At 43.9% G+C, this 22739-nt stretch overlaps 1 protein-coding gene across 5 annotated transcripts in view; it reads left to right on the top strand.

Moving 5' to 3' along the window:
- Positions 1-22739, top strand: part of CHD8 (chromodomain helicase DNA binding protein 8) — a 144025-nt gene that overhangs the window by 22588 nt on the left and 98698 nt on the right. For all 5 annotated transcript variants that reach the window (XM_056527805.1, XM_056527786.1, XM_056527769.1 and 2 more), the window contains exon 3: positions 16628-16981. In XM_056527805.1, coding sequence (XP_056383780.1) covers positions 16628-16981 — 354 coding nt within the window. The remainder of the gene's footprint in view (positions 1-16627; positions 16982-22739) is intronic.

Genomic DNA, 22739 nt, shown 5'->3' on the forward strand with positions numbered 1-22739 from the left:
CATGGTGGGGGGTGGGTCGGGGGTGCGGTGCGGCGGGTCGAGGGGTGGCGGTCGCGGTGTGTGGGGGGCGGGGCATTATCGGCTTATTGGCAAGATAATTGCCGATACCGATAATGCCCAAAATCGTGATTATCGGCCGATAATATCGGCCATACCGATAATCGGTCGATCCCTAGTGTGTATGATGTCTGTCTGTGTGTGATGTGTATGTAATCTATAATGTGTCTATGATGTCTATGTGTGATGTGTGTGTGTGTATGTGATGTATGATGGGGGGGCAGTGGCGGGTGTATATATGATGTGTGCATATGTATGGTGTGTATGTATGATGTGTGTATGATGTATCTGTGATGTGTGTATGTAATGTATGATGTGGGGGGGGCAGTGGCGGGGTGTGTGTGTGTGTATGATATAGGGGCAGTGGCCAGTGTATGCATGAATGTTGTGTATAGGAGCGGACTGTCACGTTGGGCATTAGGGCAGTGCCCAAGGGCCCGTGTCTTAGTTGTGCCATCGAATTTTATTTATTTTTAGTGGCTTCTGGCCACTCGCACTAAATTGCACCCTCAGAATCCCGCCCCCTTCATACTCGCCCGAAGACCAAGAGCCCCACGGATGCACGCAAACACGCCCAAACCAAAACTACAACTTCCAGCATGTTGCATCATAACCTAAACTGTAGAACTATAAAGTGTAACATGCTGGGAGTTGTATTTTTGGTTCGGGTCAGCTGCAGAGCTATAGGCTGTACCAGGGCATGCTGGGAGTTGTAGTTACTAACTGCAATTCCCAGTATTCCTTGACACAGACTATGGCTCTGCAGCTGACCCGAACCAAAACTACAACTCCCAGCATGTTACACAATAACCTTAACTGTACTACTATACCGTGCAACATGCTGCAACACCCACACAACCATAGGCTGTATCAGGGCATGCTGGGAGTTGTAGTTATCTAGTAACTAAATGCAACTTTCAGCATTTTCTGACACAAAATGCACCACATAAACTGGAGAAGCAGAACACACGCCCAGTAACACATAAGTCCCTATGAAGACTGAAAAATAGTGATTTAAAATATTTTAAAAAGTGCGTATATATGTGAATAATCCCCTTTCCTAATAAAAGTTTCCAATTTTCTTTAAATAAAAATAATGTACAAAAGTAAACATAAGTGGTATCTCTGCATGTGGAAATGTCCAGGCTATTAAAATATGATGTTAATTAAACCGTACGGTGAACGGTGTAAATGTAAAAAAATAGTCCAGAATTGCTCATTTTTGGTCACTTCATATGAGAATTTTTTTATAAGGTGATCAAAAAGTTATATCTAGACTTTTCTGGGCTTGTCTGGAGTGTAAAAGGAGCTACAGCTCTCCGGCCGCTAATAGCCTGGCATGCTGCGATCGCTGTGGCCGCTATTAAACCATTAGATCACCTCTGTTAAAGTTGACAGCAGTGTCTAAAGGATCTTATATCCATCCCTGGTGGTCTAGTGGGGTGGATCAGACTATTTTGGTTGAAATTATTTTATCTACCAGGACAAGTGGATTTTCTTGAGGGACAAGTAGATTGTGTTCCGCTTTAGTCCCTTGGACAAGTAGTTTTTTTTTTTTTTTTTTTTTTATTTCCACACCCCTGTGCTGTATGCTCCAGAGGAAGTTCTTTTCTTTTTGAATTTTTCTGTCTGACCACAGTGCTCTCTGCTGACACTTCTTTCAATGTCAGGAACTGTCCAGAGCAGGAGAAAATCCCCATAGTAAAACCTATCCTGCTCTGGACAGTTCCTGACATAGACAGAGGTGTCAGCAGAGAGCACTGTGGTCAGGCAGAAAAGAAATTCAAAAAGAAAAGAACTTCCTCTGTAGCATAAAGCAGCTGTACTGTAAGGATTAAGATTTTTAAATAAAAGTAATTTACAAATCTGTTTGACTTTCTGGCACCGCCAGATAAAAAAAAAAATGTTTTACACTGGAGTACCCCTTTAATGATCCCGAACGGTGTAAATGTAAACATTTTTTAAAAAATCCAAAAATGCTGCTTTTCTTTGTCACATTTTATTCCCCAAAAAATTAATGAAAAATGATCTAAAAGTTTTATATATATGCAAATGTGGTTTCAATAAAAAGTACAGATGATGGCACAAAAAATTATCCCTCATACCGCCCTATATACGGAAAAATGAAAAAGTTATAGGTGGTCAAAATAGGGTGATTTTAGATTACTGATTTTGTACAAAAAGTTCTAGATTTTATTTATTTATTTATTTTTTAAGCGGTACAAAAATATAAAAGTATCTAGCCATGGGTATAATTTTAATCGTATTGACCCTCAGAATAAAGAACACATGTCATTTTTACCGTAAAGTGTATAGTGTGAAAACGAACCCCTCCAAAATGTGCAAAATTGTGGTTTCCATTTAAATTTCCTCCCTAAAAAAACAACGTATTTTTTAAGTTTGCCGTACATTTTATGGTAAAATGAGTGGGTTCATTACAAAGTACAATAGGTCACGCAAAAAAACAAGCCCTTATATGGGATGGAAATATAAAAGTTATGGATTTTAGAAGACGAGGAGGAAAAAACGAAAAATGCAAAAATAAAATTGGCCTGGTCCTTGAGGTGAAAATGGACTTGGTCCTTTCCGGTGGAAAACTTTTTTTTTTTTTTTTTTTTTTGTTACATTTTTTTTTTTTTTTTAAGGCATAAAGGGGTACTCCAGTGGAAAAAAATTCTTTTTAAGTCAACTGGTGCCAGAAAGTTAAACAGATTTGTAAATTACTTTTGTTAAAAATCTTAATCCTTCCAGTACTTAATAGCTGCTGAATACTACAGAGGACATTTTCTTTTTGGAACATAGAGCGCTCTGCTGTCATCATGACCACAGTGCTCTCTGCTGACATCTCTGTCCATTTTAGGAACTGTCCAGAGCAGCATGTGTTTGCTATGGGGATTTTCTTCTACTCTGGGTGGTTCTTAAAATGGACAGAGCTGTCAGCAGAGAGCACTGTGGTCATGATGTCAGCAGAGAGCTCTGTATTCCAAAAAGAAAATAATTTCCTCTGTAGTATTCAGCAGCTAATAAGTAATAGAAGAATTAAGATGTTTTAATAGAAGTAATTTACAAATCTGTTTAACTTTTTGGCACCAGTTGATTTAAAAAAATAAATAAATAAAAAATCTCTACCGAGTACCCTTTTAAGGGGTTAAGGTGTTAAAGTGACATGTGACAAAGACTAGTCCAACATTTTGACCCTTTTTAGTGTGTCATTGCTGAGATCCATATCAACCATTTGAACACTCCGCTACTCGCTGTTATCTCAGTCCAGTTGCGCTAGTTGGTCTCTATAGACGTATTCTAGAGCCAATCTAGTGCATATGAACTGCGGAGTGAAGTGCATATCTTCATGTATCTCACTGTTTGTTCTAATGGTTAGTGAACTGGATCACAGCACCAAGACTCCAACCAAATAAAACGTTTGACATATCTCTCTGACTTGTTAAGTTTTTTTTCAATGACAGGTACATAAACCTTGTACAGCAATACACAATATATCTGTCCTCCCTCCCTATTTATTCTTCTAATACCTTGGTTTACATATCTTATTAATCAGCAGATAGAATTCTCCTTTTCAAGCAATGTGAATACGTATGCACTTTATATGAAAATGTATGCACTGGTTGTATTGAGGCACGTTTTAATGCAGGACAAATTTGTTATGAATCAGGGAGCTAGGATGCCTCACAGAACATGTCACGCAGTGGGATGTTATGTGACATATTACTTCCCCTAATCTTCCCCCAGTGTGTCTGTCAGAAGTGTCCTCTCATCTTTAAAAAAAAAAAAAAAAATTTAAATGTGTTAGGCTGGGTTCACATGATGATTTTCAACTACGGTTCCCGCATACGTTTTCTATCAAAAACCGTATGGGGAAAAAAACAGATGGAACAGTATGGGGAAAAAGTAAACCGTACGCGTTTTAAAACCGTATACTGTTTTTAAAAGTGCATACAGTTCCGTCTAGGGATCGACCGATATCGTTTTTTTAGGGCCGATACCGATAATCTGTGGAGGTTAGTGCCGATAGCCGATAACTTATACCGGAATATCGGTATAAGTTATCGGCTATTTCCCCCCCCCCCCTCCCCACACCGCTGCAGATCATTGATTTTAAAGCGGGCGCTTTAAATCAATGAACTGCAGCGGCTTTTGCGGTGCCATAGACCGCCGCCGCCACCCGCTTCTCTCCCCCTGCCTGTCCGGGGGTCCTGAGTTCTATAACTGCCACTGCGACCGCCCCCTACCGCCCCGCGTCGCACTGCCCTGGCCCCATTGTCTCCCCCATCCCCGGTTTTATAATTACTGGTTCCTGGGGTCCACTCTACATCTGGCTCCGGTGGCGTCCTCCTGTGCTGTCACTGTGCGCGGTGACATCACGTCACTGCGCACAACGTAACGCAGGACGCAGCAGGAGCCAGAAGTAGCGCTGACCCCGGGAACAGGTAATTATAAAACTGTGGATGGGGGAGGCAATGGGGCCAGGGCGGTGCGACGCGGGGCGGGGGCGCATTATCGGCAAGGTAATTGCCAATACCGATAATGCCCAAAGTCGTGATTATCGGCCAAACCGATAATCGGTCGATCCCTAGTTCCGTCCGTTTTTATAAAAAAATAAAAAACATTTTTTTTTTTTGAAAATTCTGTTCATTTTTAATGGGAGGGGTCTTGGGTGTGGACTTCAGGATGCAAATGCGCATGTGCAAAGAAAAAACGCATACGGTTTTGCCATATGGAACCGTATACATGTGCGTTTCCCATTGACGTCCATGTTAAAAAATTAATTAAAAAAAGTATGCGGTTGCAATACGGTTTTTAACCCAGAGTCAAAACCGTGGTTGAACACGGTTTGGAGTACTGTTAAAAACCGTATTGCAAGCAAACCGTACGCAACCGTATGCATCAGGGTGCATACGGTTTGCAATGCTTTGCCTATGTATACGGTTTTCAATACTGTTCCATACGTTTTCACTAATGAAGTTGAAAAACGTGATGTGAACCCAGCCTTACTTGCCTTGTTCTGCCTTCGGTGTTCAGCATTGGATGTCTTTTGGCTAGCGCTCCAGTGTCACGTGACTACTGCAGCCATTTGGCAGCCTCAGCAGTGAAGCTCCATACTCCTTAGTACAGGTCGCTGCTGGTTGGCTGAGACGGTCACCTGATGATGACCTGCTCATGGAACACCAAGAGCAAGAAGTCATCCACAGAATACATTTACCAACATATACAGTCCAAAATAATTAGTACATGTCTAAGTATAGAATATAAATACAAACAGTACCAGAAGAACTCTTGATGGTTTTTATATAGCGTTTATATAAAAAATAAAGAAAAATAAAACATTTTACACCTTCAAAAATTATTAAAAATGAAGGTTAATTTTCTGATGACACGTTCCCTTTAATGATTTTATTTAAAAATCATAAAACTTACCATAAATTTTAATTTTTTTGTTTTTTTTTACAATTTTGCATTTTGCTATCTATATTTTGTAATATCGTGCAGTTTCCATTGTGGTCACTAGGTCTGAAACTAAGGGTGCATTCACACCATGTTTTTTACATACGGGCTCCGGATCCGGCTGGGGGAGGGGCAAACCGGGCGCTCCCGTACCCCGGCCGGATCAGACCGTGACTCCATTTACTTTAATGATCCGACCGGAGTCAAATGGTGACTGCGCTCGGCTCAGTTTTGACCCATATGCGGTTTCCTGACCGGACCTAAAATTGTAGTATACTACGGTTTTAGGTTCGGTTCAAAACCGCATACGGGTCAAAACTGAGCGGACCGCAGTCACCGTTTGACTCCGGTCGGATCATTAAAGTAAATGGAGTCACGGTCTGATCCGGCCGGGGTACGGGAGCGCCCGGTTTGCCCCTCCCCCAGCCGGATCCGGCACCCGTATGTACAAAACGTGGTGTGAATGCAGCCTAAGCTGAGACTCCCCTTTCTGTACAGATCACTTCTCATTGATGCCTTTCTTCACTGCACAGACAGGAGTACAGTGAAAGGAGACACATGTAGATAAGACACCTCATAACTACAACTAAAACAACTGGGGCATCCCCCCCCCCCCCCCCCAATAATGAACTAAAAGTGAAATGAAAATTACAATCGGGAAATAAAAAACTGGCTCTAGTCCTTAAAGGGATTATTTGAATTATTTTATTAGGCTGCGTTCACATCCCATTTAACCCACAGAGCAAAGCGTGGGTCATAGTGGGGTGGTCCCCCAGGACCCATGTCTGATGCCTGGCATTAACCCCTTATTGCATTTAATTGTCTTCTATGGGGACTATAAGTAAACCCCTTCCCTAGTAAGTTTGAATCACCCCCACTTTTCCCATAAATAAATAAATTAAAAATAAACATATATAAATTTTATTTATTAGGGGGGTGAATCGAATTTGGCGATAAGATTCAAATCGCGATACCAGTGTGGCGATTCGATATATCGCGATACCGTCTAGGTGACGATACATCGCGATATATCCCGATTCTGTCTAAAAACTGTCTTTTACACTTTTATTTAAAACTTTATTTATTTATTTTATACACTTTATCAGACAGATTAATAGAGTTCTATTGAACTCCATTGATAGAGCCTGGTCCAGCCAGGATCTATCATTGAGAGCCACGGGACAGCAGGGAACAGAGGTAAGCCCTCCGTCTACCGACACAGTGGATCGCCCGCCCACGATCGTGCTGCGGGGGCGATCCACCCCACTAGCCCACCAGGGAGCATTCACAGATCCCTTTAGATGCCGCTGTCAGTTTGGACAGCGGCGATCTAAAGGGTTAATAGCCATCCGCGGCGATCGCTGCATGCTGGCTATTAGCGGCGGCCCCCGGCTACTGAGAACAGCTGGGAGCTGCAGAGTATGGAGCGGGCATGAGTCCGGAGCCCGCTCCATACAGACTGCAGAGCACCGCATACTGGATATTAGCGGCGGTGATGCATCAGCGGCCCCCGGCTACTGAAATCAACCGGGGGCAGCAGAGTACGGAGCGGGCATGAGTCGGAGCCCGCTCCGTACACCCAGAGCGCCGTCGTATCAGATCCGGCCTGCCCGGCTCCACAAATGTGGAATTTGTATCTCCTGACGCCCAGGACATGATGATCCGGGCGTCAAGAGATAAAAGTTCCACATCCCTAAAAGGATCGATTAAAAAATATAGAAAAATTGCGAAAATCGCGTGAATCGATTTTTTTTTCTTACATCCCTAATATAAATATATATATATATGTGTGTGTGTGTGTGTAAACAAAAATAAACCATATGTGGTATCGCTGCTTGCGTAAATGTCCGAACTATAAAAATGTAACATTACTTTAACCGCACGGTGAATGGCGTAAAAAAACTACAAAAGTCTAGAATTGCGTATATTTGGTCACTTTTGTATACCCTTAAATAAAAAGCGATCAAAAAGTGCCATCAAAACAAAAATGGTATCAATAAAAATTACAGATGACGGCGCAAAAAATGAGCCCTCACACATGCCTGTATATGTAAAAATAAAAAGTGTTCGGGGTCAGAAGAGGACATTTTTAAACATGCTAATTATCATACAAAAAGTTATAATTTTATTTAAAAAGTAAAACAAAATCAAATGATTTTAATCGTATGGAACTACAGAATAATAAGGTGTCATTTTTACCAAAAAGTGCACTGAGTGGAATTCAAAGCCCCCAAAATTTACTAAATATATATTTTTTATTTATTATTTTGCCTCACAAATATATATATATTTTTTTTGTTTCACCATGGATTTTGTGGTGAAATGATTGATGTCATTACAAAGTAAAATTGGTGGCGCAAAAATAGCAAGCCCTTATTTGATGGGTCTGTAGGTGGAAAATTGAAAGCTTTATAATTTCTAGGAGAGAGGAGGAAAAAACAAAAGTGCAAGAATGAAAATTGGCCCGGTTCTCAAGGGGTTAATTTCTCTAATGCACAGATATGTTTTCTAAATCTCAAATCTGCTGTACTCCTAATTTATACTCAGATGGATTCACTGTTATGGCCTGCAGGGACCAGATCCTACTTAGATAGTGAAATGATCGGGTCTTTTTCCAAGTTCATCCGGCTTTTGACTCTGACTAAAAATCATGGAAGACCTCTTCTGACTCCTATATGGCGATATGAGGGCTCATTTTTAGTGTAGTGATCTGTAGTTTTCATTGGTACCATTTTTTTTATGTGACTCCTTGATAATTTTGTATACATTTTTTTTTCTCCTGGTATATGAAGTGACCAAAAATTCTGAACTTTGGTGTTTATTTTTTTTACGTTTACACCATTAACCATATGGTTTTATTAACATTTTCATAGTTCAGCCTTTTCTGCACCCAGTGGTACAGTAGAATCTCCCAATAGTGGACACTCACGGGAAATTTAAAAAGTGTCCACTATTGAGATGTCTTCTTTTGGGAAAATTTGCTAATAAAATGCAATGCAATGCACAATGTCAATTTATCTGTGGTGGGTATGTTGTGTAGATTACAGTGCTGCTTTATACAGCCACTCACATTTGACCTCTTCTAAAATCTAAATTTATAAAGATGGTGCAGCTCACAATTACGCACTGACCGAGGTCAATTGGGCAATACACCTATACCCTAGGTGTGCAAATTTTAGAAAAAAAAGAGAAAAGCCCACACCTCAAGGACAATGGTATTTTATATAAAATTATAAGAGTTGGCTGAGAGCATGCTTCAATTATAAAGAATAATAAAATTTATTAAAATATCAAATACATATAAATTCCCCTCACAGGGCCCTTGAAAAAATAAAATTAAATGGCAATTCATTAGGAACTTTTAACTAAAGTTTTCAATAAAAACTGCCAAATAATCCGGCAGTGTGACCAATACTCCGGCACTGCTAGTAATCTGATAGATTTAAAAAATCTGCATTTTTCCGGACTAACAATATATTAGATTGCAAAATATTAAATTGGAATGTCCAGATTTAATTATAAAGGCCACTGTTGTGCATACATGAATTTATATTAACATCTCGCTTGATGTACAAGTGGTTTTTCTGACCTGTATGCGCTTGCATGCGCTGCGATCGGCTGATCCAGACGGCGCTGGACCCGATGTTTGCCGTGCAGTTGCTCCGAGGATCTGTGCAGGCAGACTGGTGGTATTCCCTCTTGGAAAGGGCGTCTGACGTCAGGATCTGCGATGGGAGCAAATACAGGGAGTCCAGGAGCGGCAGGAGATTTGGCAGGAGGAATCCAAATGCAGTATGTGAATTTGGTTGTAAATGGCGATTCCCAGAACTGGTTAGCAGATCCCACTGTGATGATACTGGGACTAAGGTGGCTCAAAGTCGGTATTGGGGTCACACTGCGTCTGTTGATACTGGGCTAGACGCATTTCAGTGTACTCAAGACAGTTAGTTCGACCCCTTCCTCAGTAGCTGGGGTCGAACTGCCTTGAGTACACTGAAACGCGTCTAGCCCAGTATCAACAGACGCAGTGTGACCCCCATACAGACTTTGAGCCACACTGCCGGAGTATTGGTCACACTGCCTGATTATTTGGCAGTTTTTATTGAAAACTTTAGTTAAAAGTTCCTTATGAATTGCCATTGAATTTTATGTTGTTCCACCCACAAGGGCCCTGTGAGGGGAATTTATATGTATTTGATATTTTAATAATTGTTGTTGTTCTTTATAATTGAAGCACGCTCTCAGCCAACTCTATTATCATTTTATATAAAATACCATTGTCCTTGAGGTGTGGGCTTTTCTCTATCTTCTAAAATCAGTGTGGTTTTCTTCTCTTCTTCAACTAGTCCACGCCGTCATGCCGATTTCTTCCTGCCACAATTCTTCACCGTTAAACCTGAAAAACAAACCTATTAGGCTCTGCACTTTTCCAGCATCAGCCTCCAGATTCCCTTTTAAGAAGTGAGGAGGAATAAAGGGGTGTATAGATGTAAAGGGGTAACAGAGGGGTGTAGAAAGGTGCACATGGGTGACAGAGGGGTGTAGAGGAGTTTACATGGGTGACAGGGGCGAAAGGGGTGGACAGGAGTGACAACGTGGTAACTAGTTGAGAGGGGTGACAAAGGGACAGAGGGGTAAATAGTGGGGGTTGGACATTGGTGATAGGGGGTGGTGAACATGGGTGATGGGCGGACAATGTGGACATGGATGACTGGAAAGTGGATAAGGTTGAAAGGGGGGTGGACAGGAGTGACAGAGGGGTGGACAGGAGTGACAGAGGGGAAGAGGGTTCATTACCTTAATAAAGCTGAGTCGTCCTTTTGTGGGGGGCCGGGAAGAATCCGGTGGGGCCGGGAACAGTCAGTGCACTACTCTCATTACATTCATCCCTTTCCCGGCCTGCACGCCTGTGACTCATGGTGCTGCAGGGGAGGGGGACGCACGTACACGAAACGCAGGCTCCCCTCCCCCCCATGATTAACAGGCATGCAGGCCGGGGCAGGAGATTAAAAAAAATTGCCTGCTGGAGGCCGTGGAACCCCCGACAGTTCTCGACGGAACCCCGAGATTCCAGGGGAAACCCGGTTTGGAATCACTGCTTCAGGGTGTAATTACCTATAAAATGATAAAAAAGCAATATTACGTTATAATCTCCCAGTGCAGTTTAAAGGGTATCTTTCATCCCAAAAACTTTTTGATATATTATAGATTAATGTATGCAGAATAACTTTCCAATAGCATGTTATTCAAAAATATGCTTCTTTCTATTTAATTTTCCACTTTGAAAAGATGACCAGTCCTGGCCGCAAGCCTTTTTTTTTTTTTTTTTTTTTATTATAGATTTCAGACTCATGCTGGAGTCCTAAATCTGACTGCAGCCGGGACACAGACAAGCTCAGCACAGCTCTCTGGCAGGGAGCAGTTCTGAGCTTGTCTGTGTCCCGGCTGCAGTCTGAGATTTAGGATTCCAGCAGGAGTCTGAAATCTATTAAAAAAAATAAGTGGAAAATTAAATAAAGAAGCATATTTTTTTAATAACATGCTATTGAAAAGTTATTCTGCATACATTAATCTATACTATATCAAAAGTTTTTTTTTTTTTTTTTTTACTGAAAGGTACCCTTTAATCACCCCTTATCCCTCCCCCGTTTCATTTCATCCCCCCTTTATAACCTGTCACCTTTTTCCCCCTGTGCCTTGTGCCAAAATATCCCCCCTTACCTACCATGCCACATCATTTCACCATTACCCCTTGTGCCATTTCATTCCCCCTTTATTACCCTCTGTGTAAATTCACCCCCCCCTTTTATGGAGTGGCACAGGGTAAAGAGGGGTGAGGAATTTGTACTGAGGGTAATAAAGGGATAATGATATAGCACAGGGGGAGGGGGATAAAGAAGAAATGATGTGGCACAGGGGGTAATAAGGGGGAAATGATTTGGCACAGGGGGGGGGGGGGGGGAATGATGTGGCCGGCAAATGTACAGAAGCAGGACACCACTGTTTAAACAGCAGTCTTCTGCTTCTGTGCTGGTGCTGCTGCAGGGGGGTGCAGCGGAGGCCTGGGCCCCTTACTGGGGTATTGGCTGTAGCCCCTGACGGCGGCCCTGTGTGTGGGCCGGCACATAAGCTTGGTTGTTCCCTAATGGGGGTGTTTTGTCCCCTCTTAGGTGTGTCCCCTAATCGGAGGGTGCAAATACATTATTCCGGCCAAAAATGTCTTATCCCTTTTCCAAAGGATAGGGGATAAGATGTCTCATCTCATCCTTTGGATAGGGGATAAGATGTTTTTGCCTGGAATACCCCTTTAAGTTTTATGGGACTCTGCTGCTGAATTAAACTGTCCGCTATTGTGAGGTGTCCGCTATGGGAGATTCTACTACCACGTTTATTTTCGTTACGTTATTTGAAAAATGCAAAAAGAGTGGTCGTTCAGACTTATTAGGGAAGGGGCTTATTCTCATTTATTACCTAATATTTTATGCACTATGGGGGAGATTTATCAAAAACTGTAGAAGTAGAGTGGTGCAGTTGCCCATGGCAAACAATCAGATCACTTATTTCATTTTTCACAGGCCTTATTCAAAATGAAACAAGAAATCGGATTGTCCCTATGTGAAACTGCACCACTTTTCCTCTACACAGGTTTTGATAAATCTCCCTCCATTTGTTATAGTTCTCACAGGGGAGTATTGCATGCAGTCTTTCGATTGCATACATGGAACAATGCTTGTCCAGCTTGCAGAAAGAGAGTGCCGATCAGGCGGCAGAATAGTCCTCCGTCTGTGCTGTAAGCTAATCCAGAGCCCACAGTGGTCCCCATCGGCTTACATTAATGGTCTATTCACACGTACAGTATTCTGTGCAGATTTGATGCGCAGGATTTTCTGCTGCAGATTTCAATGTAAACTGAATGATTAAACACAGCTTGAAATCCTGCGCATCAAATCTGCACAGAATACTGTACGTGTGAATAGATGGAGTTCAGTGCTTGTGTATCAAAGAGATGGGACCCCTTTCTGGAGATCGCTTGGAGGTCCCAGGCCCCCCCATGATCAGACACTTATTCTGTGGTTAGGGGATAAGCTTTTTGTTTTTAACCCCTTCCCTCTTTGGCGATTTTTTTTCATTTTTGCACTTTTGTTTTTTCCTCCTCACCTTCTAAAAATCATATCACTTAAAATTTTTCACACAAAAATCCATATGAGGGCTTGTTCTTTGGACCAACAATTTTACTTTGTAATACCATTAATAATTTAAATCTACGGTGAAACCAGAAATAATTATTTGTGTGGCAAAATTGAAAAAAAAAAAGCCATTTTGTAGTTTTTAGCGGCTTCCTTTTCTATGCAGTGCAGTTATTGGTAAAAATTACACCTTATCTTTATTCTGTAGGGTCATACGGTCTCAAAGATACCCAATTCAGGGGTGTGGAAATTTTATAAAAAACTACTTGTCCACGGGACTAAAATGGAGCAAAATCTACTTGTCCCTCATGACGATCCACTTGTCCGGGCAATTTTCGCTTTAACACTCTTGTATTTTTTCCTCCTCGCCATATAATAGCCATAACTACCTACTATAATGATACCTTTTAATTTTTCAAGAACATTTTCTCTGAACCAAAAAAAAAAAATCTATATATATATATATATATATATATCTCTCAAGGGAAGTGAAATTGAAATAGTAAAAGATAATTTATTTGGTTTTCTTTTCTGCGCCATTTACCTTGTGGTTGAGGTAACATGTTAGTTTTATACTTTAGGCGCCTGATTACAGCAATACCAGATTTGTATCGTTTACTTCATGTTTTACTAATTCTGAACTTTTTCTAATTTTTTTAATTGCCATTTTTTAACCCCTGTCGCTTTATTTTTTTTTTCCGCATACCAGGCTGTATGAGGGCTCATTTTTTGCGCCATAATCTGTTTTTTGTATCGGTACCATTTTGGTATTGATCTGACTTTTTAATTGCTTTTTAACTTTTTTTTCTGGGATATTATAAAAATTGCAATTCTGTGGTTTGGTATTTTTTTTACATTTACCGTACGGGATACCTAATGTTACATTTCAATAGGTTGTACAATTACGCACAAAGCGATAATAAATGTTTATTTTTATTATGTTTACATGTTTTTATATAGGAAAAGGGGGTGATATGAACTTTTAACATGGAAGGGGTTAATGCAACGGTCTCCAAACTGTGGCCCTCCAGATGTTACAAAACTACAACTCCCAGCATGCCCAGACAGCCAACAGCTGTCCTGGCATGCTGGGAATTGTAGTTTTGTAACATCTGGAGGGCCACAGTTTGGAGACCACTGGGTTAATGTGTGTCTTTCAAACTTATATTAAAACTTTTTTTTTTTTTGCTTATTTTTTTTTTTTTTTTTACACTTTATTAGACTTATGAGGAATCATTAGATTCCTGAGACAGATGAATAGATTCTATTGAACTCTATTAATCTGTGTGCTCTGTGATCCATTGACATCAATGACAGAGCGGGACAGGAGGAAGCAGAGGTAAGCCCTCCAGCTACCTCTATAGTGGATCAACCCCCTGCGATCGTGCTGCGGGGGGGCGATCCACCCCACTAGCCCACCAGGGAGCATTCACATGTCCCTTTTAGATGCCGCTGTCAGCTTTGATAGCGGCGATCTAAAGGGTTAATAGCCAGCCGCGGCGATCGCTGCATGCTGGCTATTAGTGGCGGCCCCCGGCTACTGAGAACAGCCGGGAGCTGCAGAGTGTGGAGCGGGCAGGAATCCTGATCCCGCTCCATACTCCCCTGTGAACGCCGCATGCATCTCCCTGTGCAGACGCGCGTCCGCTCCTCACCTCAGCTCTCCGAAGCTACAGCTGTGGGGAGAGAAGGCAGAGGACGCAGGTCTGCACGGGGAGCAAGAAGCCATGCCCCCTCATCTCTCCCCCCCCCCCCCCCCCTCCCGCACGTCTGCAGAGCAGGGGAGAGAAGACAAATTCACAGCTTCTTATCTCCCCTGCTCTGCTTCGGAGGACACAGGCTGCAGAGTATGGAGTGGGCAGGAGTCGGCAACCCGCTCCATACAGTCTGCAGAGCGCCGCCGCGCTTGTCAGGTCCTCACCTGCCCGGCATCCGAAACTGCTTGTCCCGGGCGTCGGGCGATAGGAATTCCACATCCCTGCAATTTATATAGGTTTGATTTTATTTTTCTACAAAAAAATGTATAACTACATGCACCAATTACTACATTTAAAAATGCCCTCTTCTGACCCCTATAACTTTTGTATTTTTCCATATAAGGGGCAGTATGAAGACTATTTTTTGCACTGTGATCTGAAGTTTTTATCAGTATGATATTTGTTTTGATCGGACTTGGAATGGGTCCAATCACATTTATTAACACTTTTTTGCAATGTTATAGCCCCCATAGGGGGACTATAACATTGCACACACTGATTTCCTACGCTGATCACTGCCATGCAATAGCATTGCATTCATCAGTGTTATTGCCACTTGTCTGCTCCTGCCTGCATCTCGGGCACGGAGCAGTCATTCGGTAATTGGACATCGAGGAGGCAGTAGGGATCCTCCTCGCGTCCTGCAAGCTGTTCGAGACGCCACGATTTCATCGCGGCCGTCACGCCCCCTCCTATAGATTTGCATAGCTGGGACGGGGGGGGGGGGGGTGACGTCACACGGGGGCAGGGTTGTGACGTCACGATACCCCGGCCCCGTTGTTGCCACCTGGCTGTTTGTGAGCTGGCACCGCGGCGTGCAGCTCAAACAGGTGGGTGGCGAATACAAGATTGCGGGGGTCCCCAGCAGTGGGACTCCTGTGATGAGGCATCTTATCCCCTATCCTTCGGATAGGGGATAAGATGTCTCAGGGCCAGAGTACCCCTTTAATGAATGTCCATTTGCGGCAAGGGATTATAGGGGTACTCCGGCGCTTAGACATCTTATCCCCTATCTAAAGGATAGGGGATAAGATACCTGATTGCGGCAGTCCCGCCGCTGGGGACCCCCGTGATCTTGCATGCAGCACCCCAATTAAAATCAGTCCCCGAAGCATGTCACGCCCCCTCCCATAGGCTTGCATTGAGGGGTGGAGGCATGACATCACACGCCGCCTGCCCCGTGTTCGCCGGTAATCGGACCCGGAGAGAACATGCTCCGGGGACTGATTTTAACTGGGGTGCTGCGTGCAAGATCACGGGGATCCCCGCGATCTGGCATCTTATCCCCTATCCTATTTTTTTTCTTTTCTCCCCCCCCCCCCACCTTTTCTTTACAGCCCCAACATAATTTATTTTTAAGATTCTGAAATGTTCTTTTCATATTGAAGATGCAGTCATGTTGTATGATGAGCAGACTGATATATAGTTTTGTGGGAAATTTTTCACAATAACAATTTTTTTTTTTTTTTGTGTAAACTGCTTCTCGTTCTTTGCTATGGCCCCCTTCACGTCGTCCCGTGGCTTTTCCCTCCAGCTCTGTAGAAAAAGCAATGGAGGAAAGATGATGACTTTTGTTTTTTTAGTTTAGCCTTGAAGTATAATTCACATTCATCCGACATCTCAAATTGGACACTGGATGGTGGAACACACCACGTGGGCACTGAACTGGGGAACACACTTTTCTGCATTCCCTTGTGCACAACTAATAAATGCCAGATCCTAAACTGATGCCCTTATCTCATCATCTGTGGCGAGTTTTAGGCTGGGTTCCCGGAGCCAGACACGTGCACTCTGCCCAAGTAGTCATGTGGGTGGTCCTACTGGTTGATTGTATAGAAGTGTGCACATAGAGAGCTGTCGGTCTCGGATCGGGACCACCCACATGGCTTCATATTGTAGTCCTGAATGAGCAGAGACTTCCATTAATAAGTGATAACTTATCTCTTTTCCCAAAAAACTATATATCAATCTTCTTTGCTTTGACTACACAATGAACTACATTTTCAATATGTCAAGCATGGGAAGTAAAATGTCATTGCATTGCTTCTGCGTCCCTTAGAGGATGGCTTGCCATTAAACAGGTTCAGCCCATGTGTCTTGTTGGTACTTAGTTGTTTTATGTGTTTTGCTTTACATTTACCCTTTTATATATTGCTGTTTCCCCAGGGGGATGCTAAACGCATCACACTTGTGCTACAACAACCCACTGGTTCTGGAGCAGCACAGGGCCAGCGTCACGTGGTTCTTGGTGGGCTTCCAGGGAAACTTGTTCTTCAAGGAAACCAGTTAGCTGCTCTGACCCAGGCCAAGACTACCCAGGGACAACAGGCCAAAGTTGTCACTATTCAACTGCAGGTACAGCAGCCCGGGGCAGCGGGACAGACCACACAGAAGTACCAGATTTTACAGCAGACTCCTGGGGGTCTGACTCTAACACCTGGAGGACAACAGGCGCATATTATAAGTCAGCAAGGAGGTCAGAGACTTTCGGTACCTCTCAAGGTTCTCTTACAGCCACAGGTGAGTGACAAAGCTATTCTTGCCATAATAAAACTGATATTTTGAGAGCATATTATGGTATGTGTGCAGATTTCAGGTGTTAGGAATTGTACTGTATTATAGGTGTCTGTATTGGGGGAAATGACTAGAATTAGAGGCTTATACTGTACAAATTCCACTATTATTAACCTGTATTGTAACCTTGTTCCATGCATTACCCTTGTGTAAGAATCTGGGGAGACATCAGGCTGTGAGGGATCAGGGCTGAGAAGTAAATGTCAGTTACATGGGAAAAAGAGATCTTCCAGGGAATGTGGTTACTTGCTTTGACCCACAGTACCTTGCAGCCAGGTAATTGTTCCCAGACACCCACCAGTGTAGACAGAGTGGTGCAGTTGCTCCTAGCAACCAGTCACATTGCTTCTTTCATTACTGGTTTCAGAAATCTTCCCACTTGTGTGCAGGATTATTCCAACAGTCATCCGGAAATGTAGGTGGTTACTTTTGAGCACCATTTTGAAGCCTTATTACAAACAGAAGCCCTAGCATTTCCATTACTTACTATGGCTATAAGAGCAGTTCTAGAGCAGATGTTGTATATTGGTTCTTTCTATTCAGTTATAAGATGGCTGGTCTTCTATTGGTGGTTTGGAGCGCCCCCTTCCTCTGAGACACTGCATGTTGCTGCCTGGGACAGGAAGCTGGATGCCATGTGTACATTGCGTTCTGCTTCTTTTGCTGTCCTGCACAGATGCATATAGATCAGGATAAGGGAGAGGGACAAATGCGTACCTATGGGCAGCTGGACAGTGGTTGCAGTCAGGGGGCTGGCACAGCTTGACTTTCATACTTGCTGTCTGTACAATGCAGGCACTTTTCGGCAGGATTTTTTTCCCCTTCTAGTCTAACGAGCTAGAGAGAGCCTGACATAAGGCCCTATTCACACTTAGCCCAAATTCCAATTGGAATCCACTTGCAGCGCCTCCTATTGACTTCCGTGGGAGTTTCACTGTTCTGTTTACTTGTCTGAAGTTCTGAGACAGACCTTGCGATGAGGATTTTGATTCCGACGGAATATGCTAGGCAAGTGCCGTCTGTCAACTGGACAGCGCTTATGTCCATGGCAGGTTTCTGCTCCCATAAGTGCCGAATCAGGATAATTTCTGCTTCATGCAGGAAGATCGCAGACACACAGAAGAAATTGCTGAATGGACCCTAAGGGCTCATACATACTATGTATTTTCCAAGCGGGATGCCGCTTGGAAAAATGAAGCAGCAGCCTCCCATTGCTCTCAATGGGATCCTGCCGCACACTGTGGAAATTCCTGACCCTATACATGTTTGTTATTTTGTCCGAATCCGCTCAAAAATACATTAGTCTGTTGAAAATGCGCATTTCCGAGCAGTCCTAGCATCAGCTTGCTTTGCTTGCTCTTCCACGCTAAGGAAATTCCGAGAGGATTCTACTTGTAGCAGCCTCTCGTTGATCTCAATAGGAGCTTGCTGCTTGGTTCACTTGTTAGAATTTACATGGGACTAGGAATTTGACATTTTCTTTCTTACTGTGAAATTTGTACCTTAGTAGTCCAATAAGGCTTTCAATATTTAACACTAAAGGTGGTGCGGATCCACTGAGGAGGTGAAGAAAGAACATTTTGTTGCGGAATATCCTCCGTGTGAACATACCCAAAGAGTGCAGAAATCATATAATGAAAATTTAGAATTACATATTTAATTATTGGTAGCCACATACATAGGAGTCTTTTATAGACCTTGTGCATTACAAAGTTCTTTTGAGCAGCTTAGAAAAAAAAAAAAGGCAGAGGTACTCCTGGATGTGTCTTTCCTTTTTAAAGGGGTACTCCGGCGCTTAGACATCTTATCCCCTATCCAAAGGATAGGGGATAAGATGCCTGATCGTGGGAGTCCCGCCGCTGGGGACCCCCGGGATCTTGCACGCGGCACCCCGTTAAAATCAGTCCCCGGAGCGTGTTCGGATTACTGTCGATCACGGGGCCAGAGCATTGTGACGTCACGGCTCTGCCCTTGTGTGATGTCACCCTCCGCCCTTGTGTGATGTTACGCTCCGCCCCCTTAATGCAAGCCTATGGGAGGGGGCGTGGCAGCTGTCACAGCACCTCCCATAGGCTTGCATTGAGGGGGGGGGGGGGCAGAGTGTGACATCACAATGCTCTGGCCCCGTGATCGACAGTAATCCGAACACGCTCCGGGACTGATTTTAACGGGGTGCCGCATGCAAGATCCCGGGGGTCCCCAGCGGCGGGACTCCCACGATCAGGCATCTTATCCCCTATCCTTTGGATAGGGGATAAGATTTCTAAGCGCCGGAGAACCCCTTTAAAGTGGTTTGCATTAGGGATGAGTGTCTAATCAGTGGGGGTTCAACTACTGCAACTTAACCTGGACCTTGTCCACTCTATCTATGGTAATTGGCCAGATATTTTCTGCACTGCCCATAAGTACACCCACTTAACCTAAAGGAACGTTTTTGAACTGCACCTGGTCTTGTCCTAAGGTGGCACCCTTTTGGTCTGAAGTGTTACTTTAACCTAGAATACCTACCCCTTAGATTTGTTTATTGGGTATTAGACGTCATTGGAAGCAGACGTCATCGATTCATAGTTCAGTCACTGTGTGAAATGTGTGTGTGTGTGTATGTATGTGTGTATGTTCCAGCATCACGTGCAAATGGCTAAAGATATTAACATGAAACTTGGCACACATGTTACATGTATGTCAGAAACAAACATAGGATAGGTGATTTAACCCTTACTCACCCCCATTTGCCAGGGGCGGGGCTTATGTTTAAAGTCCCGTACAAGTCAATGGGAAATATATGTTACTGCATAACTTCCAAACGGCTGGAGATATTTCCATAATACTTGGTCACATGTTACTCATATGCCCACTTAAAATATAGGACAGTTAATTTAACCCTTAGCTACCCACATTTGTGAGGGTCGGGGTTTTTGTTTAAAGTCCCATGCAAATCAATGGGAAATGTATGTTCTCACATAACTTCCATACGGCTGGAGCTATTTCATTACCTGGTACACATATTACAGGTCAGGATAGGAGGACGGGATATGAAGTCAAAAGCTTCCTCCTTTGTTTATTTTCCTCCCCAACAAGGATTAGGAAGGAAAAACCGGGCAACGCCGGGTACTCAGCTAGTAACTTATAGGAGGGCAGGAGGGCAATTGTGTGAATGTTACTTTGTATGTTCAGTTGTCTGGTGTAGTGCATTTGCATCTTTCACCATTAATATTACTGTGATTTGAACATCCTTAGTATCTTCATGTGAAAGAGTATATAAAGGGGTACTCCACTGGCCAACGTTCGGAACATTTGGTTGCGAACACTGTGTGTACGCTGCGGGGGTCTCCCATGTGAGGTCAGGCCATGCCCCTCAATGCAAGTCTATGGGAGACGTGTGGCCTGATGTCACGAGGAGGCGTGGCCGACCCTTGCAGCGCACACACAATGTTCGCAACCAAATGTTCCGAACACTGGCCAGTGGAGTACCCCTTTAACCCCTTAAGGACCACGGACGTATGAGTACGTCCCTGCGCCCTGGTTCTTAAGGACCAGGGACGTACTCGTACGTCCGTGGGAATTCCGGCCCCTGCCGGGCGGGGACCGGACCAGGGTGACTGCTGATATCGATCAGCAGTCACCCCGCGCAAATGCATCAGACCCCCCCATGTCGGCGATCGGCGCAAATCGCAAGTGAATTCACACTTGCGATTTGCGCGTTTACGGGTCTATAGTGACCCGGAATGTAAGGGGGATGGCGTGTGTCTAAGACACCCAGGATCCCCCTGAAGCGATAGGAGTGAGGTGGCAGGGGTGCCACCCCTCCTATTCCTGCTATTGGTGGTCTAGACGCGACCACCAATAGCAGATCGGGGGCGGGGGGATTAACTTTCGTTTTCCCCGTCCTGCCCACCCACAATAGGCTGGGCAGGACGGGGAAACGACGGGGACCGGCGCCGAAGATCCACTTACCGATCCGGGCGGGCGATGGAGGCTGCGGGCGACGGAGATCGGCGGGCGGCGATGACGTGCGGCTGGATCCGACGGAAGCCGGTGAGTTGCCTAGCAACATCTGGAGGGTACAGTTTTAGACCATTATACAGTGGTCTCTAACTGTAGCCCTCCAGATGTTGCAAAGCTACAACTCCCAGCATGCCCAGACAGCTGTTTGGGCATGCTGGGAGTTGTAGTTTTGCAACAGCTAGAGGGCTACAGTTTGAGACGACTATATGGTAGTCTCTGAACTATAGCCCTCCAGATCTTGCAAAACTACAACTCCTAGCATGCCCACACAACTGTTTGCTGTCTGGCCCTGCTGGGATTTGTAGTTTTGCAGCATCTGGAGGGCCACAGTTTGCAGTGGTCTCTATACTGTAGCTCTCCAGATGTTGCAAACCTGCAAATCCCAGCATGCTGGGAGTTGTAGTTGCGATCCCTCTAGCTGTTGCATAACTACATCTCCCAGCATGCCCTTCGGTGATCAGTACATGCTGGGAGTTGTAGTTTTACAACAGCTGGAGGCACACTGGTTGGAAAATATTGAGTTAGATAACAGAACCTAACTGAAGGTTTTCCAACCAGTGTGCCTCCAGCAGTTGCAAAAGTACAACTCCCAGCCTGCATGGTCAGTCAGTACATGCTGGGAGTTGTAGTCTTGAAACAGCTGGAGGTTTGCCCCCCCATGTGAACGTACAGGGTACATTCACACGGGCAGGCTTACAGCAAGTTTCCTGCTTCAAGTATGAGCTGCGGCCAATTTTTCTCCGCAGCGCAAACTCCTAGCAGGGAACTCACTGTAAACCTCCGCCAGTGTGAATGTACCCTAAAAAACACTACACTAACACAAAATAAAGGGTGAAACACTACATATACACCCCTTACACTGTCGCCCCCCCCCCCCCCCCCCCCCAATAAAAATTAAAAATGTATTGTACGGCAGTGTTTCCAGCTGTTGCAAAACAACAACTCCCGGCATTTCTGGACAGCCACTGACTGTCCAGGCATGCTAGGAGTTTAGCAACAGCTGGAGGCACCCTGTTTGGGAATCACTGGCGTACAATACCCCTATGCAATCCCTAATTTAGTCCTCAAATGCATATTGTTCTCTCTCACTTCGGAGCCCTGTTGTATTTCAAGGCAACAGTTTAGGGACACATATGGGGTATCGCCGTACTCGGGAGAAATTGCCTAACAAATTTTGGGGGCTTTTTCTCCTTTTACCCCTTATGAAAAGGTGAAGTTGGGGTCTACACCAGCATGTTAGTGTAAAAAATAAAATAAAATTTGTGGATATTAAGGCTCACTTAATTCCTTGTTACGTTCCTCAAGGGGTCTAGTTTCCAAAATGGTATGGCATGTGGGTTTTTATTTTTTTGCTGTTCTGGCACCATAGGGGCTTCCTAAATGCAACATGCCCCCCTAAAAACCATTTCAGAAAAACGTACTCTCCAAAATCCCCTTGTCGCTCCTTCGCTTCTGAGCCCTCTACTGCGCCCGCCGAACACTTTACATAGACATATGAGGTATGTCCTTACTCAAGAGAAATTGGGCTACAAATAGAAGTATAAATTTTCTCCTTTTACCCCTTGTAAAAATTGGGTCTACAAGAACATGCGAGTGTAAAAAATGAAGATTGTGAATTTTCTCCTTTATTTTGCTGCTATTTCTGTAAAACACCTAAAGGGTTAAAACGCTGACTGATTGTCATTTTGAATACTTTGGG

This window comes from Hyla sarda, chromosome 1, assembly GCF_029499605.1.
Source record: "Hyla sarda isolate aHylSar1 chromosome 1, aHylSar1.hap1, whole genome shotgun sequence".
Taxonomy (NCBI): domain Eukaryota; kingdom Metazoa; phylum Chordata; class Amphibia; order Anura; family Hylidae; genus Hyla; species Hyla sarda.